We start from the raw sequence: 19,084 nt of genomic DNA on the forward strand, positions 1-19,084 counted from the left end.
TAGCTTCCCCGTGTAACCCCGCCTTTATACCTCCTGGGGTCTACAGCCAGAATCGCCACCCCCAATATTTATACTGGCGTATTATATTAAAATGACTTATTTGGGCTCCCTTAAACCACTCCCACCCTTGATGACAGAGTAGGGTTCTTCCAGAATGGGGGCGGGGCTTACATTTCAGGTAGACTGATTTGCAAAGATATCCGACAGGTCACGACTTCTAACACCCTGCAATAGTTAACCCTTTACATGAAAAATAGTACGCGCAAGAAGAGGGTTGCCCATGCACACGCCAATTCTATTCTAAAACCATACGCAAGGAGCGCCCAACTATATGTAACTTCTGCACACGCACACGTCTTAAATAAAAATACAATGCACAAATATGGAAGAGACGCAATAAAGAGGCAGTGGGGGGAAAAAAAACCTGGAAATCCTAAATATGCCTTTTTTTTCTACCTATAAATGTAAATAAATAAGCATGTAGTCAGACAGGCTGCGGTAACCGTCTCACTGTCACAGGGGCTGGACACGCAGTACTTAGCGCTGCGCTGAAAGCCACTTTGACAACAAAAGGGTGTATTTTGGAATCAGCATGAAAGTTAATGTTCCTTATTTGGTGGACAAGTCCTTATATGTAATAACTCAGGGCCTTATTTATAGGCCCCCGCCCCCGCCATGCAGTCACCACACAAGCTCCGCCTACCTTGGGGACCGATCCATTCTCCTCCACCAGGAGGGGGGCGTTGTTGTTGACGGGAAGGGGTTCTGCATCCTCGTGGCACAGGCAGCAGAAGAGGGAATGGAAGATGCTGCGGCTCCGTGGTTTCTTGGAAGAGGAGCGGGTCTGAGCACCTACAGGGAGAGGCAAGAGAGCGGGATGGAACCGAGGCCACAAGTACGGAGTCTGCAGCGGTCACTTCAAGGGCGGGGTGGGTGAGTTCAGGCCGCTGGGTTCGTGGCCCCTGCGGAAGGTCATCATTTAACCCCTACACCAGGGGTGCTCAACTTCAGTCCTCAAATCGGGATATCATTGCTTCAGCACAGGTGGCTCAATCAGAGGCTCTGTCTAAGACTGAGCCACCTGTGCTGAAGCAGGGATATCCTGAAAACCTGACCTCCGGCCCTCCACTTCCAGCTGGGAAGCTTTATATTGCAAATCATACACAATTAGGTGATGTTGGGTATCCCCGGGACAAAACGCTCCACCGCACATGGTACGGAACCCATCATCCACGGGTCCCCCATACCCGCTTCCCTCACCCCACCGTCATGTTTCGTAAGCGGCAGAGGAGGATTCTGGGTATTGACATGTAAATGGGGTTTGCATTGGGACTTGATTTACCGGTATATTAAATTAACGTAGGCCACCAGCAAAAGCTCAAAGAAAAAGAATCAAACGGAGGGCAGACTGGTTGGCCCGAAGTATCTTATCTGCAAATAGTACGTTTGGGTATAAAATTCAGCGTAATCAAATTCTAAAAAATGAATAATAATAAAATTTAAATAAATGTCGGTTTAGTCCTGGACTTCTCAATATTAACAGCTCAAAACTAAATCAAAGAACATGGCTTTAAATCTCAGACATGGGAAAAATCCGGCCTTAACAGTCACTTCTGCCGCCTAGATTTGGGAGCGATGCTATGCTTACTGACCGGTCACGCCGTTGCAATGCATGATGGGGCGGGATTTTGCAAGTCTACGTGGTGACCGAGAGGTCAGCCAGCACTGTAACGCTTAGTGCATATGTTTGGAGGGTGGGGGTGAGACGCACAGGGGGTATTGCTCACGCCATCGTTCCTGTCTGTGCTTTCCAATGGGAGGAGTGTGTCAGAGAGCTACACTTTCATACATATGGCCACCAACAGGAGGGGACAGCTGGGACATTTGTCCTACGACCAGAGGAGGCTCCTTCCTACTCTGACCTCCACCTCCCCCACTGAATGGGCCACTAACCTGTTCATCAAACCACACCACCGTCCGCACTCAACTAACGCCCCCCCTAACATCCCAGCCCCCCACACTCAACTAACGCCCCCCCCTAACATCCCAGCCCCCCGCACTCAACTAACGCCCCCCTAACATCCCAGCCCCCCGCACTCAACTAACGCCCCCCCTAACATCCCAGCCCCCCGCACTCAACTAACGCCCCCCCTAACATCCCAACCCCCCGCACTCAACTAACGCCCCCCCTAACATCCCAGCCCCCCGCACTCAACTAACGCCCCCCCTAACATCCCAGCCCCCGCACTCAACTAACGCCCCCCCTAACATCCCAGCCCCCCGCACTCAACTAACGCCCCCCATAACATCCCAGCCCCCCGCACTCAACTAACGTCCTCCTAACATCCCAGCCCCCCGCACTCAACTAACGCCCCCCTAACATCCCAGCCCCCCGCACTCAACTAACGCCCCCCCTAACATCCCAGCCCTCCGCACTCAACTAACGCCCCCCTAACATCCCAGCCCCCCGCAAGAAACAAACGCCCCCCTAACATCCCAGCCCCCCGCACTCAACTAACGCCCCCCTAACATCCCAGCCCCCCGCAAGAAACAAACGCCCCCCTAACATCCCTGCCCCCCGCACTCAACTAACGCCCCCCTAACATCCCAGCCCCCCGCACTCAACTAACGCCCCCCTAACATCCCAGCCCCCCGCAAGAAACAAACGCCCCCCTAACATCCCAGCCCCCCGCACTCAACTAACGCCCCCCTAACATCCCAGCCCCCCGTAAGAAACAAACGCCCCCCTAACATCCCATCCCCCACAAGAAACTAACGCCCCCTAACATCCCAGCCCCCCGCAAGAAACAAACGCCCCCCTAACATCCCATCCCCCCGCAAGAAACAAACGCCCCCCTAACATCCAAGCCCCCCGCAAGAAACAAACGCCCCCTAACATCCCATCCCCCCGCAAGAAACAAACGCCCCCCTAACATCCCATCCCCCCGCAAGAAACAAACGCCCCCCCTAACATCCCAGCCCCCCGCAAGAAACAAACGCCCCCTAACATCCCAGCCCCCCCCAAGAAACAAACGCACCCCCTAACATCCCATCCCCCCGCAAGAAACAAACGCCCCCTGACATCCCATCCCCCCGCAAGAAACAAACGCCCCCCCTAACATCCCAGCCCCCCGCAAGAAACAAACGCCCCCTAACATCCCATCCCCCCGCAAGAAACAAACGCCCCCCTAACATCCCATCCCCCCGCAAGAAACAAACGCCCCCCTAACATCCCAGCCCCCCGCAAGAAACAAACGCCCCCCTAACATCCCATCCCCCCGCAAGAAACAAACGCACCCCTAACATCCCAGCTCCCCACAAGAAACAAACGCCCCCCTAACATCCCAGCCTCCCGCACTCAACCAACGCCCCCCTAACATCCCAGCCCCCCGCAAGAAACAAACGCCCCCCTAACATCCCATCCCCCCGCAAGAAACAAACGCCCCCCTAACATCCCAGCCCTCCGCAAGAAACTACCGGTATATTTTTGTCTGCCCCAAAAATAAATCAATCAGCCCTGCGTGGCAGGGAGAGGGATTAGAGGAGGGATTAGAGAGGAATCTGGAGATTAGAGTGGCTCATCACACCTTAATCCTTACATGGTTAACAAGATTTCGTTTAATCAGTGAGACAGCAGCTTGCGGGTCCCACAGGAGACACACAAGACCGGCAGTCACCCAGATGTCCACATACACCGCATTATTCCTACTAAGTACTCATCAGCACACCATTATCAAGTATCAATTACTTACCCACATGGCAATACATGGCCAGATTCCCTCTGGGTCATTAAGCGCACAAATGCCAACAGCAGCCACAAAGTAACCAAAGTTGCATTATTAAATTCCTAAGCACTCACCCACAGGGCATCAAGGGGTAAACAGGTCAGGGTGAGCAGGGGACACGTTACTAGGGGATCGCAGGTTTAATATATTCCGCACGTTTACAAAGCACAAGATCTGACGAGGATGGGTTTTACAACAAAGCGATGTTAACCCCCCCCACCGCCATCAGGAGCTGTGCAACAAGGAGAGAGGTAACGTAACTGCAGTGTGCAGCAAGTGGCGGATCAGAGTTCGTTCTGACTGGAGAGATCAGGGGATCGCGCGCGCACACACACACGCACGCACGCACGCACACACACACACACACACACACACACATCCGTACAAACCTTGTAGGAGATCAGAGACCTGTTCACACCTTCCGTGTCAGAGGGGCTTGCAACGCATTGCGGGGGGCTTTCTACTACACGCATCTAATACGGCGCATTGACACATATGTGCGCAGTAAACCTGGTCAGGAACGAGGAGTACGTTGCAGAGAACTTGGTCTGGGACAGAGCAGGGGAGAGTGTAGAACCCAGAGTCCCGGGACCCGAGATATGATGCATGGTCAGAACCATACGCTCAGGTCAAGAGGAACAACCTTTCAAAACTGGAGGGTGGCTGACTTAGGAGAAATGGGATGTAGTTCTGTTTCACTGATAGAGTAGTAGGTACAGGTAAGTAGGGTGCCAGGTGTCCAGTACTGAACCGGACTGTCCTGTATTTGGACACTGTCCAGTAAAAAATGAGAGGTAATACTGGACATGTATGTGTATACCGGTATTACCTCTCTGGGCGTGTATGTGTATACCGGTATTACCTCTCTGGGTGTGTATGTGTATACCGGTATTACCTCTCTGGACATGTATGTGTATACCGGTATTACATCTCTGGACATGTATGTGTATACCGGTATTACCTCTCTGGACATGTATGTGTATACCGGTATTACCTCTCTGGACATGTATGTGTATACCGGTATTACCTCTCTGGACATGTATATATATACCGGTATTACCTCTCTGGACATGTACGTTTATACCGGTATTACCTCTCTGGGCGTGTATGTGTATACCGGTATTACCTCTCTGGGCGTGTATGTGTATACCGGTATTACCTCTCTGGACGTGTATGTGTATACCGGTATTACCTCTTTGGGCGCGTATGTGTATACCGGTATTACCTCTCTGGGCGTGTATGTGTATGCCGGTATTACCTTGCTGGGCGTGTATGTGTTATACCGGTATTACCTCTCTGGGCGTGTATGTGTATACCGGTATTACCTCTCTGGGTGTGTATGTGTATACCGGTATTACCTCTCTGGGCGTGTATGTGTATACCGGTATTACCTCTCTGGGTGTTGTGACAGAAACCAGGGGATGGTAATAAATTCCGTATATAGGGCTCCCAGGATACTAAACAGTTTCTATCCTATTTGGCCTGGGAGTGCAGCCTTATAATACATACACTCCATCCCACAGTTTGGCAAGCGCTGGAACTGAGGGATGAGAGATCCAGACCAGAGTTTGTCTGCTGCCTGATTTCTGTCACCTGTCATGCTAATTAGGAATCAGGTATGAAAGACTGTTTTCCTGTTTGCTCTGGTCTCTCCACAAGAGCCAGGAGGCTGGAAGGCTGCTGAACTACAGAGGGGAGAAGCCTCTTCCCCAAACAGGTTCAATCTTTCTGTTCATTTGTATAAGACTGCAAAAGTACCTTGTTTTGTTGTTGGCAGTGGAAAAGCCACTTCCAACCCTGAGTCAGGGATATCTAAGTTAAGTTATCGCTCAGGTGAGCAGCTTTTGTTTTGATCTGTTTTCTGTTGTATGCACTGTGGCAGTCTCAGTGCCTGGGACTGAATAAACCAGGCATAGCCTGTTTAAAGGAACAGTACGTGACGCCTCATCATTTAACCTACCCTAAAAGACCGTGTTCTAAACAGTCCCGGACAAACGACGGAGCCCCAGAGTAAGCCGTTTGTCACATATGGTGGAGAATGCGGGCAGCACACTAAAAGGTCTGCGGGTTAAAGAACTTTGGAAAAAAAAAAAAAAAAAAAGTTTTTTTTCTCATCCTCTGCAAACAAGATGGAAGACGTGGTGAGTGCGCTGGTACGCAATGTCGCTGTCCAGAAAGATGCGAATGAAGCCCAGCAAAAGATTAATGCAGCCCTGCAACAGGCGAATGAAATCCAGCAACAGCTGTTAATAGCCCAGCAAGAGACTAATGCAAACCAGCAACGGCTGTCAATAAACCAGCAAGAGACTAATGCAAACCAGCAACAGGCGAATGCAAACCAGCAAGAGACAAACCGCTTGCTGAGAGAGGAGCAACAACGGTTCACCCAGGGCTTACAGCAGGAACTCGAGATCCTAAGGGGGACTATCAGTAACCTTCCACTGGCAGACGCAGCCCCAGTCCCGAAAATGACCAGGGCAAGCCACTACCTTCAGAAGATGGGACCCTCGGATGATGTGGAAGCCTATCTTCTCACGTTTGAACGCACGGCACAGAGAGAGGGATGGCCAGAAGCTGAGTGGGCTGGTCTAATCGCACCCTTCCTAAGCGGCGAACCCCAGAAGGCTTACTTTGATCTAGAGCCAGCCGAAGCTAACGTCTATGCAAAATTGAAGTTCGAGATCCTCGCCCGCCTCGGCGTAACCACGGCTGTTCGCGCCCAAAGGTTTCACGCATGGTCCTTCACGATGGATAAAGCCACCCGAAGCCAGATGTATGACCTCATCCACCTCGCCCGGAAGTGGCTACAACCCGAGATCAACTCAGCCAGCCACATCGTGGAACGGTTGGTCATGGACCAGTTCTTGAGAAAACTTCCCTCTGCCTTACGCCGTTGGGTCAGTCGGAGTGACCCCCACAATGCGGATGAGCTTGTGGCCCTCGTAGAAAGGTACAATGCAGCAGAAGAGAACCCGCAACCCACAGTCGTGGAGCAACCCCACTACCCAAGGTTCCAGGACTCTTCCAGAGACGGTAAAAGGGTACCGGGGTTAAGGGGCGCTGAAGAGCGGCGACCACCTTCACGCAGCACCAGCAACAGTGGTTCGCACACTAAGGGCAATAGCCAACATGGGGAGCCGGGAAAAGGCTCTAAGTGGGACACAGACTATGTACCTAAATGTGTAAATTGTCATGAGAGGGGCCACACAGCAAAAATCTGCCCACTAAATGATGAGCCCATGCAATGCAACAGCGTGGAACCTTATGCGCTGTTGTCCCAATGTATGGGCCCTAGCCCAGAGGACCCCTTGAATAACCATTTGTGGGCATTTGTAAAGGTTAATGGTAGGAGGGTTCGGGCACTTCTTGACTCTGGGAGCATGGTCACACTAGTGTCCGAATACCTCTTGCCCATTAAGAAGAAACAGGGAAACAGTTCACAAAGAGTGGCAATTTGTTGTATACATGGGGATAATCATGAATATTCCACTGTTGATGTTTTTTTTGAAACAGAGTTTGGTTCTTTAGATTTCAAGGTGGGTATTGTACCCAAACTGGCACATGATGTGTTAATAGGGACCGACTTTCCCCATTTTCTAAAAATGTGGTTCCCCGCTCAGAATAGCGCCCAGAGTTCAATAGCGGACCATAACGAAGTATTAGAAGAAACAAATCCTTTCCCTTTTTCAGAAATGGATGTTGACGAGGGCCCAAATAAGAAGGGGGAAAAGGAGGAGGGCTGTAAAATTCCCTTCCCCATCACTACTTTGGTAGGGAATACCCCAAATCAAGATGTTGATCAGACACTTACCACCCCAGAACCGGATAAGACCCTCGCTGACCTAGAGGTCAGTCCTGGGAGTTTTAAGAAGGCCCAGTGGGAGGACCCCACATTAGCGGTAGCAAGGGGAAATATACGGGACCAGAATAGTACTCCTGGCCAACCAGATAGGTCACTTGATTACCCCTACTTCGAGGTAGAGAACGACCTAGTATATCGGGTTGATAAAAGGAAATCAGTTACAACTAAACAATTGTTGGTACCACGGACATTCCGTAACGTAGTATTACACCTCGCACATAGTCATCCATTGGGGGGACACCTAGGGGTGGAAAAGACAAAAGAAAAGGTTCTCCGAAGCTTCTATTGGCCTGGGGTTCTGGCAGAAATTACGAATTATTGTTCCTCATGCCCAGAATGTCAGATCACCGCCCCGTTCAAGGCGTACCGCAGCCCATTGGTACCCCTTCCCATAATAGAGGTACCATTTGACCGGATTGCTATGGATCTAGTAGGACCCTTAATAAAGTCTGCTAGGGGACATCAGCATATATTGGTAATATTGGATTATGCCACCCGATATCCGGAGGCAGTTCCCCTACGTAGCACCTCTGCTAAAAACATAGCAAAAGAGTTAGTAGTTCTGTTTTCCCGGGTCGGAATTCCTAAAGAGATTCTATCTGACCAGGGAACACCGTTTATGTCCCAAGTAACAAAAGAGCTATGTAAACTCCTAAAAATCAAGCATCTCAGAACCTCAGTCTATCATCCACAAACAGATGGTTTAGTGGAAAGGTTCAATAAAACCTTAAAGAGCATGTTACGGCGGGCGGTTGATAAAGATGGGAAAAACTGGGATTGTTTGTTACCGTACCTGTTATTTGCCATTAGGGAAGTTTCCCAATCATCCACAGGCTTCTCCCCGTTTGAACTATTGTATGGCCGACACCCAAGGGGCTTATTGGATATAGCCAAAGAGACTTGGGAACATGAGGTTACCCCTTACAGAAGTGTAATAGAGCATGTTGCCCAGATGCAGGACCGCATTGCTGCAGTCCTACCCATAGTGAGGGAACACATGGAGAAAGCTCAAGAAGCACAGAGGAATACGTATAATAAGGGTGCTAGGGTCAGAATTTTTTTTCCAGGTGATAGGGTACTAGTTCTGGTTCCCACCGTGGAGAGTAAATTCCTTGCTAAATGGCATGGGCAATATGAGGTCTTGGAAAGAGTGGGAGAAGTAAATTATAAGGTAAGACAGCCAGGTAGGAGGAAACCTGAGCAAATTTACCATATAAACCTACTCAAGCCCTGGAAAGATAGAGAAGTCTTGTTAACCCAAGTACCCCCAGGTCCGTCAGAGAATCAAGAAACTGACCCAGAGGTTAGCATAGCTGAAACCCTGTCTGTTCATCAGAAACGAGAGGTTCAGAATTTAGTGAGAAGAAACAAAGAAATCTTCTCTATACAGCCAGGTAGAACTAGCGTAATTGAACATGACCTAGTCTCTGAACCGGGGGTCCGAGTTAACCTTAAACCGTACCGAATCCCGGAGGCCAAAAGAAAGGCTATAAGTTTAGAGGTTAAAAAAATGCTAAAACTAGGTGTAATTGAGGAATCCCAAAGTGGGTGGAACAGCCCTATAGTCTTAGTCCCAAAGCCAGATGGTACAACAAGGTTTTGTAATGACTACCGGAAACTAAACGCGGTGTCAAAATTTGATACTTATCCTATGCCCAGGGTAGATGAACTTGTAGAGAGACTGGGCAAAGCCCGATATCTCACAACCCTAGACCTAACAAAAGGGTACTGGCAGGTTCCCCTCACAGAAAGGGCAAAAGAAAAGACAGCCTTCTCAACCCCAGACGGCCTCTTTCAGTATAAGGTGTTGCCTTTTGGCTTACATGGAGCTCCCGCCACATTCCAAAGAATGATGGATAAAATTTTAAAACCACATGCTCGGTAAGCTGCCGCCTACCTGGATGATGTGGTAATCCATAGTGAGGATTGGCAATCCCACCTTCCAAAGGTCCAAGCTGTGCTTGACGCAGTCCGGTCTGCTGGACTAACTGCTAACCCCGCTAAATGCACTATTGGTCTGGAGGAGGCCAAGTATCTGGGATATTCTATTGGCAGAGGTTTACTCAAACCCCAAACACTCAAAGTGGAGGCGATTCAAAATTGGCCAAGGCCAGTTACAAAAAAACAAGTAAGGACCTTTTTGGGGTTAATTGGGTACTATAGAAGGTTTATTCCCAATTTTGCAACTAAGGCAACCCCACTAACTGACCTCACAAAAGCAAGAGGACCGCTAATGGTAAAGTGGTCCCCCGAAACCGAACAAGCCTTTAGAAGCCTGAAAGAAGCTCTCTGTGCCCAACCAGTGTTGGTCACACCTGACTTCTCCAAAGAGTTCGTAGTCCAAACCGACGCATCTGAGGTAGGGCTGGGGGCGGTACTCTCCCAGGAGTCTCAAGGTGAGGAGCACCCCATCCTTTATTTAAGTAGGAAACTAAATCCCCAGGAGAAAAATTACTCCATAGTAGAGAAAGAGTGTCTCGCAATAAAGTGGGCTGTAGAGACGCTCAAATACTACCTGTTGGGGAGAAAATTCCGGTTGGTCACAGATCATGCACCCCTTACCTGGATGTGTCAAAACAGGGAAAAGAATGCTAGAGTGACCAGGTGGTTCCTAAGCCTACAACCCTTTAAATTTTCTGTGGAACACAGGTCAGGGCACAAACATGGCAATGCTGACGGGTTGTCAAGGATGCACTCCCTAATATCCATGGTCGCTCATCCCTCGAGGTCTGAGCTGGGGGGGAGGATATGTGACAGAAACCAGGGTATGGTAATAAATTCCGTATATAGGGCTCCCAGGATACTAAACAGTTTCTATCCTGTTTGGCCTGGGAGTGCAGCCTTATAATACATGCACTCCATCCCACAGTTTGGCAAGCGCTGGAACTGAGGGATGAGAGATCCAGACCAGAGTTTGTCTGCTGCCTGATTTCTGTCACCTGTCATGCTAATTAGGAATCAGGTATGAAAGACTGTTTTCCTGTTTGCTCTGGTCTCTCCACAAGAGCCAGGAGGCTGCTGAACTACAGAGGGGAGAAGCCTCTTCCCCAAACAGGTTCAATCTTTCTGTTCATTTGTATAAGACTGCAAAAGTACCTTGTTTTGTTGTTGGGAGTGGAAAAGCCACTTCCAACCCTGAGTCAGGGATATCTAAGTTAAGTTATCGCTCAGGTGAGCAGCTTTTGTTTTGATCTGTTTTCTGTTGTATGCACTGTGGCAGTCTCAGTGCCTGGGACTGAATAAACCAGGCATAGCCTGTTTAAAGGAACAGTACGTGACGCCTCATCATTTAACCTACCCTAAAAGACCGTGTTCTAAACAGTCCCGGACAAACGACGGAGCCCCAGAGTAAGCCGTTTGTCACAGTGTGTATGTGTATACCGGTATTACCTCTCTGGACGTGTGTATGTGTATACCGGTATTACCTCTCTGGGCGTGTATGTGTATACCGGTATTACCTCTCTGGGCGTGTATGTGTATACCGGTATTACCTCTCTGGGCGTGTATGTGTATACCGGTATTACCTCTCTGGACGTGTATGTGTATACCGGTATTACCTCTCTGGGCGTGTATGTGTATACCGGTATTACCTCTCTGGACGTGTACGTGTATACCGGTATTACCTCTCTGGGCGTGTATGTGTATACCGGTATTACCTCTCTGGGTGTGTACGTGTATACCGGTATTACCTCTCTGGGCGTGTATGTGTATACCGGTATTACCTCTCTGGGTGTGTATGTGTATACCGGTATTACCTCTCTGGACGTGTATGTGTATACCGGTATTACCTCTCTGGGCGTGTATGTGTATACCGGTATTACCTCTCTGGGCCTGTATGTGTATACCGGTATTACCTCTCTGGGTGTGTATGTGTATACCGGTATTACCTCTCTGGGTGTGTATGTGTATACCGGTATTGCCTCTCTGGGCGTGTATATGTGTACCGGTATTACCTCTCTGGGTGTGTACGTGTATACTGGTATTACCTCTCTGGGTGTGTATGTGTATACCGGTATTACCTCTCTGGGCGTGTATGTGTATACCGGTATTACCTCTCTGGGCGTGTATGTGTATACCGGTATTACCTCTCTGGGCGTGTATATGTATACCGGTATTACCTCTCTGGGCGTGTATGTGTATACCGGTATTACCTCTCTGGACATGTATGTGTATACCGGAATTACCTCTCTGGACGTGTGTATGTGTATACCGGTATTACCTCTCTGGGCGTGTATGTGTATACCGGTATTACCTCTCTGGACGTGTGTATGTGTATACCGGTATTACCTCTCTGGGCGTGTATGTGTATACCGGTATTACCTCTCTGGGCGTGTATGTGTATACCGGTATTACCTCTCTGGGCGTGTATGTGTATACCGGTATTACCTCTCTGGACGTGTGTATGTGTATACTGGTATTACCTCTCTGGGCGTGTATGTGTATACCGGTATTACCTCTCTGGGCGTGTATGTGTATACCGGTATTACCTCTCTGGACGTGTGTATGTGTATACCGGTATTACCTCTCTGGGCGTGTATGTGTATACCGGTATTACCTCTCTGGACATGTATGTGTATACCGGCATTACCTCTCTGGGCGTGTATGTGTATACCGGTATTACCTCTCTGGGCGTGTATGTGTATACCGGTATTACCTCTCTGGGCATGTATGTGTATACCGGTATTACCTCTCTGGACGTGTGTATGTGTATACCAGTATTACCTCTCTGGGCGTATGTATGTGTATACCGGTATTACCTCTCTGGACATGTATGTGCAGTGTTCGACAATCCTATTCATTTACACGCCCGGGGCGGGTGGATTTAACCCCCGGGCGAGTAAATATTGGCCCATGCAGCTCCTTATGGCCGCCCAAGCAGCGCACGTGTTTTTTTTTAATTTTCCCTGCTCGCGCTCAAATTTTAGAGTAGCAGCCATTATCTGAAGCATTTCTGTTCCTGGTGTTATTACACATATCTGCTGGAAGGTGTCGCTCTCCCATGTAATTACACAGGTCTCGCTACTCCCCAGAAGAGCACACATGTGCCGGTCATAGCGGTGCGCCGCCGCGCAGCGATACACCCGCGCGCCCTCCCTCCTCCTACAAATCTCTAGTGGCTTGGACCGGAGTCCGGCAGCTGCACACGTGTCCCCCCTCCCGAGTCTTAGCGGTTCGCCACCGCCGCAGGTCCTAGCATGGAGCTGGTGGCCGTGTGAGCGATGCCGGGCGGCAGCCTGTTGCCAGACAGGGGGTCCCGGGGGGCGCGGAAGCAATGGGGAGAAGCTGCTGCTGGTGTTCAGAGGCTTCGGGGCCATCTTCTTCCTGCCGGACTCGCCCAAGCTGCTGAGCGTCGTGTTCTTCCAGCAGCCCCCGCTTCAGCGCAGCCCGCCGGGGAGGAGCAGCAGCAGCAGCTCTGAGGCAGCCTGGACCGCATCCGGGAGGAGCACGAGAGGGCGCTCAGGGAGGCCACGGGCACCCCCACCGGCAGCCCGGGGACATCCGCAGGGACAAGGAGAGGCTGGCGCAGGACAGCAAGGCGAGGGCGGCGGGGGCAGGGAAGCAGCTGCCCGGCATGGTGTTCAGGCCGCCGGTGGGGGCGGTGGGGAAGGAGCCGGAGGACCCAGCAGTGAGGGAGCAGAGGGACAAGATCAAGGAGGTGAGTCGGGTCACTCATTGCATGCAAGTGGTCCTAAAGGTGTTGCTCTTACCCCTGAGGGGTGCATGTAGTGGTCTTAGTGGTTATCTGGTGTATGTGTTATTAGTCTGGGTGCTGCTAACGTGTGTGTGTGTGTGTGTGTGTGTGTGTGTGTGTGTGTGTGTGTGTGTGTGTGTGTGTGTGTGTGTGTGTGTGTGTGTGTGTGTGTGTGTGTGTGTGTGTGTTACAGACATTGTGTGTGTGTGTGACAGACATTGTGTGTGTGTGTGTGTGTGTGTGTGGCTACCCACCCAGTCAGTCACCTACCCAACCACCCAGTCAGTCAGTCACCTTCCCACCCACCCAGTCAGTCACCTACCCACCCAGTCACCTTCCCACCCACCCAGTCAGTCACCAACCCACCCAGTCAGTCAGTCACCTACCCACCCACCCAGTCAGTTAGTCACCCACCCAGTCAGCCAGTCAGTCACCTACCCAGTCAGTCAGTCAGTCACCTACCCAGTCAGTCAGTCAGTCACCTACCCACCCAGTCAGTCAGTCAACCTTCCCACCCACCCAATCAGTCACCTAAGTCAGTCACCCACCCAGTCAGTCAGTCACCTTCCCACCCACCCAGTCAGTCACCTACCCACCCAGTCAGTCAGTCACCTTCCCACCCACCCAGTCACCTTCCCACCCACCCAGTCAGTCACCTACCCACCCAGTCAGTCAGTCACCTACACTGTCAGTCAGTCACCTTCCCACCCACCCAGTCAGTCACCTACCCACCCAGTCAGTCAGTCACCTACTCACCCAGTCAGTCAGTCAACTTCCCACCCACCCAGTCAGTCACCTACCCACCCACCCAGTCAGTCAGTTAGTCACCCAGTCAGTCAGTCAGTCACCTACCCAGTCAGTCAGTCAGTCACCTACCCAGTCAGTCAGTCACCTACCCACCCAGTCAGTCACCTTCCCACCCACCCAGTCAGTCACCTACCCACCCAATTCAGTCAGTCAGTCACCTAGCCAGTCAGTCAGTCTCCCTCTCTCCCCCACTCTCTCTCCCCCACTCTCTCCCTCTCCCCCACTCTCTCCCTCTCCCCCACTCTCTCTCTCTCCCCCACTCTCTCTCTCTCCCCCACTCTCTCTCTCTCTCCCCCACTCTCTCTCTCCCCCCCACTCTCTCCCTCTCCCCCCCACTCTCTCACTCCCTCTCCCCCACACTCTCTCTCTCTTTCCCCCCCACACTCTCTCCCCCCCACACTCTCTCCCCCCCCCACACTCTCTCTCTCCCCCCACTCTCTCTCTCCCCCCACACTCTCTCTCCCCCCCCACACTCTCTCTCCCCCCCCACACTCTCTCTCTCCCCCCCACACTCTCTCTCTCCCCCACACTCTCTCTCTCCCCCACACTCTCTCTCTCTCCCCCACACTCTCTCTCTCTCCCCCACACTCTCTCTCTCTCCCCCACACTCTCTCTCTCTCCCCCACACTCTCTCTCTCTCCCCCACACTCTCTCTCTCCCCCACACTCTCTCTCTCTCCCCCACACTCTCTCTCTCTCCCCCACACTCTCTCTCTCTCCCCCACACTCTCTCTCTCTCCCCCACACTCTCTCTCTCTCCCCCACACTCTCTCTCTCTCCCCCACACTCTCTCTCTCTCCCCCACACTCTCTCTCTCCCCCCACACTCTCTCTCTCTCCCCCCACACTCTCTCTCTCTCCCCCCACACTCTCTCTCTCCCCCCACACTCTCTCTCTCCCCCCACACTCTCTCTCTCCCCCCACACTCTCTCTCTCCCCCCACACTCTCTCTCTCCCCCCACTCTCTCCCCCCACACACTCTCTCTCTCCCCCCACACTCTCTCTCTCCCCCCACACTCTCTCTCTCCCCCCACACTCTCTCTCTCCTCCACACTCTCTCACACTCTGGATCTGGATCTCTTATTTACCCTATATATCTTAACTGCCCTATACTACACCGAAATAACCTATACTGCTTTCTTCCAGATCTAACTCAAGCTTCACACGGAAGACATCGGAACCCCCCTAACCCAGAAGACCGGTAGGGAACACATCCCCTCCAATGTATAACATTGCGAGAATGAGGGTACCTGGACATTGAGGGACTGCGGATCAGGTAAGATCCCAGGTGGGATTTCTGCTTTAGATATTGTGAAGCGGGGGCATCCAGACACTGGTTAAGGGGTTCAGGAAACTAGTCATTCACCTGTGGCTTTTATTTCTATATCCGACATTTACACACACATACACACACACACACACGTAACAAGGACTAATTGTAGTATAATGTAATACAATAAATAAATTTGTCAAAAACGAATGTTCTGACAAGGAATTTATTAAATGTATTTTATTTATATATTTTATTTTAAAGCGGGGTTGGGGGCGGGACTAGGGGCGGAGTTGGGGGCGGGACTAGGGGCGGAGTTGGGGGCGGGACTAGGTGGCGAGTAGATTTTTTGGTTGGGCGAGTAGATTTTTGGGTGATTTGTCGAACACTGTGTATGTGTATACCGGTATTACCACTCTGGACATGTATGTGTATACCGGTATTACCTCTCTGGACATGTATGTGTATACCGGTATTACCTCTCTGGACATGTATGTATATACCGGTATTACCTCTCTGGACATGTACGTTTATACCGGTATTACCTCTCTGGGCGTGTATGTGTATACCGGTATTACCTCTCTGGGCGTGTATGTGTATACCGGTATTACCTCTCTGGACGTGTATGTGTATACCGGTATTACCTCTTTGGGCGCGTATGTGTATACCGGTATTACCTCTCTGGGCGTGTATGTGTATACCGGTATTACCTCTCTGGGCGTGTATGTGTATACCGGTATTACCTCTCTGGGCGCGTATGTGTATACCGGTATTACCTCTCTGGGCGTGTATGTGTATACCGGTATTACCTCTCTGGGCGTGTATGTGTATACCGGTATTACCTCTCTGGGCGTGTATGTGTATACCGGTATTACCTCTCTGGGCGCGTATGTGTATACCGGTATTACCTCTCTGGGCGTGTATGTGTATACCGGTATTACCTCTCTGGGCGTGTATGTGTATACCGGTATTACCTCTCTGGGCGTGTATGTGTATACCGGTATTACCTCTCTGGGCGTGTATGTGTATACCGGTATTACCTCTCTGGGTGTGTATGTGTATACCGGTATTACCTCTCTGGGCGTGTATGTGTATACCGGTATTACCTCTCTGGGTGTGTATGTGTATACCGGTATTACCTCTCTGGACGTGTGTATGTGTATACCGGTATTACCTCTCTGGGCGTGTATGTGTATACCGGTATTACCTCTCTGGGCGTGTATGTGTATACCGGTATTACCTCTCTGGGTGTGTATGTGTATACCGGTATTACCTCTCTGGACGTGTATGTGTATACCGGTATTACCTCTCTGGGCGTGTATGTGTATACCGGTATTACCTCTCTGGGCGTGTATGTGTATACCGGTATTACCTCTCTGGACGTGTACGTGTATACCGGTATTACCTCTCTGGGCGTGTATGTGTATACCGGTATTACCTCTCTGGGTGTGTATGTGTATACCGGTATTACCTCTCTGGGCGTGTATGTGTATACCGGTATTACCTCTCTGGGTGTGTATGTGTATACCGGTATTACCTCTCTGGACATGTATGTGTATACCGGTATTACCTCTCTGGGCGTGTATGTGTATACCGGTATTACCTCTCTGGGCCTGTATGTGTATACCGGTATTACCTCTCTGGGTGTGTATGTGTATACCGGTATTACCTCTCTGGGTGTGTATGTGTATACCGGTATTGCCTCTCTGGGCGTGTATATGTGTACCGGTATTACCTCTCTGGGTGTGTACGTGTATACTGGTATTACCTCTCTGGGTGTGTACTGCTGCGGCACAGTTTATTCGAGCATTTGCCCGTTCTGTGCCGCAGCAGTAGCCTGGCGCGCGCCCGAGTGTGACGGGCGCGCACCGAAGCAGCGGAAGAGCGCCCTCCGATCGGGGCGCTCTCCCTACCGCTGCCGGGTCCGCCGGGTCCCCCGGAACCCCCTGCCGCTGTCCCGCGATCGCGGGACACCAGGGCTCCCTCGGGGAGCCCCTGGACACGCGTGCAGGGGGCGCACGCTCCCGATGACGCGTGACCGCGCGTCTATGACGCGCGGCACGCCGAGGGGCGGCCACTAGCAAGCCGGGAGATTTCCCGGCTTGCGGTACCGACCACACTTCAATAAAGTGTGTCGGTAGTGTATGTGTATACCGGTATTACCTCTCTGGGCGTGTATGTGTATACCGGTATTACCTCTCTGGGCGTGTATGTGTATACCGGTATTACCTCTCTGGGCGTGTATATGTATACCGGTATTACCTCTCTGGGCGTTTATGTGTATACCGGTATTACCTCTCTGGACATGTATGTGTATACCGGTATTACCTCTCTGGACGTGTGTATGTGTATACCGGTATTACCTCTCTGGACATGTATGTGTATACCGGTATTACCTCTCTGGGCGTGTATGTGTATACCGGTATTACCTCTCTGGGCGTGTATGTATATACCGGTATTACCTCTCTGGACGTGTGTATGTGTATACTGGTATTACCTCTCTGGGCGTGTATGTGTATACCGGTATTACCTCTCTGGGCGTGTATGTGTATACCGGTATTACCTCTCTGGACGTGTGTATGTGTATACCGGTATTACCTCTCTGGGCGTGTATGTGTATACCGGTATTACCTCTCTGGACGTGTATGTGTATACCGGCATTACCTCTCTGGGCGTGTATGTGTATACCGGTATTACCTCTCTGGGCATGTATGTGTATACCGGTATTACCTCTCTGGGCGTGTATGTGTATACCGGTATTACCTCTCTGGGCGTGTATGTGTATACCGGTATTACCTCTCTGGACGTGTGTATGTGTATACCGGTATTACCTCTCTGGACGTGTGTATGTGTATACCGGTATTACCTCTCTGGGCGTGTATGTGTATACCGGTATTACCTCTCTGGACATGTATGTGTATACCGGTATTACCTCTCTGGACATGTATGTGTATACCGGTATTACATCTCTGGACATGTATGTGTATACCGGTATTACCTCTCTGGGCGTGTATGTGTATACCGGTATTACCTCTCTGGGCGTGTATGTGTATACCGGTATTACCTCTCTGGACGTGTGTATGTGTATACCGGTATTACCACTCTGGACGTGTGTATGTGTATACCGGTATTACCTCTCTGGGCGTGTATGTGTATACCGGTATTACCTCTCTGGACGTGTATGTGTATACCGGTATTACCTCTCTGGACATGTATGTGTATACCGGTATTACCTCTCTGGACATGAATAGTTCCGTCTCCAGAACCGCGCGCTCTACGGGCGGCCTCATACACAAGAGGTTTGTTATTCGTGGCGCGCGTGCGCCGTCCCCGCCACTATACACGCGGCCTTATAAGCAGCGTCTCTCACTCTCGAGACATATAGAGAGTACCAACCCTGACAGGAATTATCTATACCAGGGGTAGCCAACTCCCGTCCTCAAGAACAACCAACAGGTCAGGTTTTCAGGATATCCCTGCAGTCAGACTGAGCCACCTGTGCTGAAGCAGGGATATCCTGAAACCCTACCCTGAAGAAGTGCACATATGTGCATGAAACGTTGTTGGGAGATTATTCTGTTTTAAAGCTGTTCGTTTGGTTGTGGAGGATATTGGCAGCAGTTGTGTAGGCTGTGGGGGGAAAGGAGAGGAAGAGGAGCAGCGATTTCGG

The 19,084-nt window shown here is 50.9% G+C and overlaps 1 protein-coding gene across 2 annotated transcripts in view; it reads right to left on the bottom strand.

Moving 5' to 3' along the window:
• Positions 1-19,084, bottom strand: part of CTDSP1 (CTD small phosphatase 1) — a 78,790-nt gene that overhangs the window by 30,068 nt on the left and 29,638 nt on the right. For both annotated transcript variants that reach the window (XM_075609675.1, XM_075609676.1), the window contains exon 2: positions 704-852. In XM_075609675.1, the coding sequence (XP_075465790.1) occupies positions 704-852 (149 nt within the window). The remainder of the gene's footprint in view (positions 1-703; positions 853-19,084) is intronic.

Source organism: Ascaphus truei, chromosome 7 (assembly GCF_040206685.1).
Source record: "Ascaphus truei isolate aAscTru1 chromosome 7, aAscTru1.hap1, whole genome shotgun sequence".
Taxonomy (NCBI): Eukaryota; Metazoa; Chordata; class Amphibia; order Anura; family Ascaphidae; genus Ascaphus; species Ascaphus truei.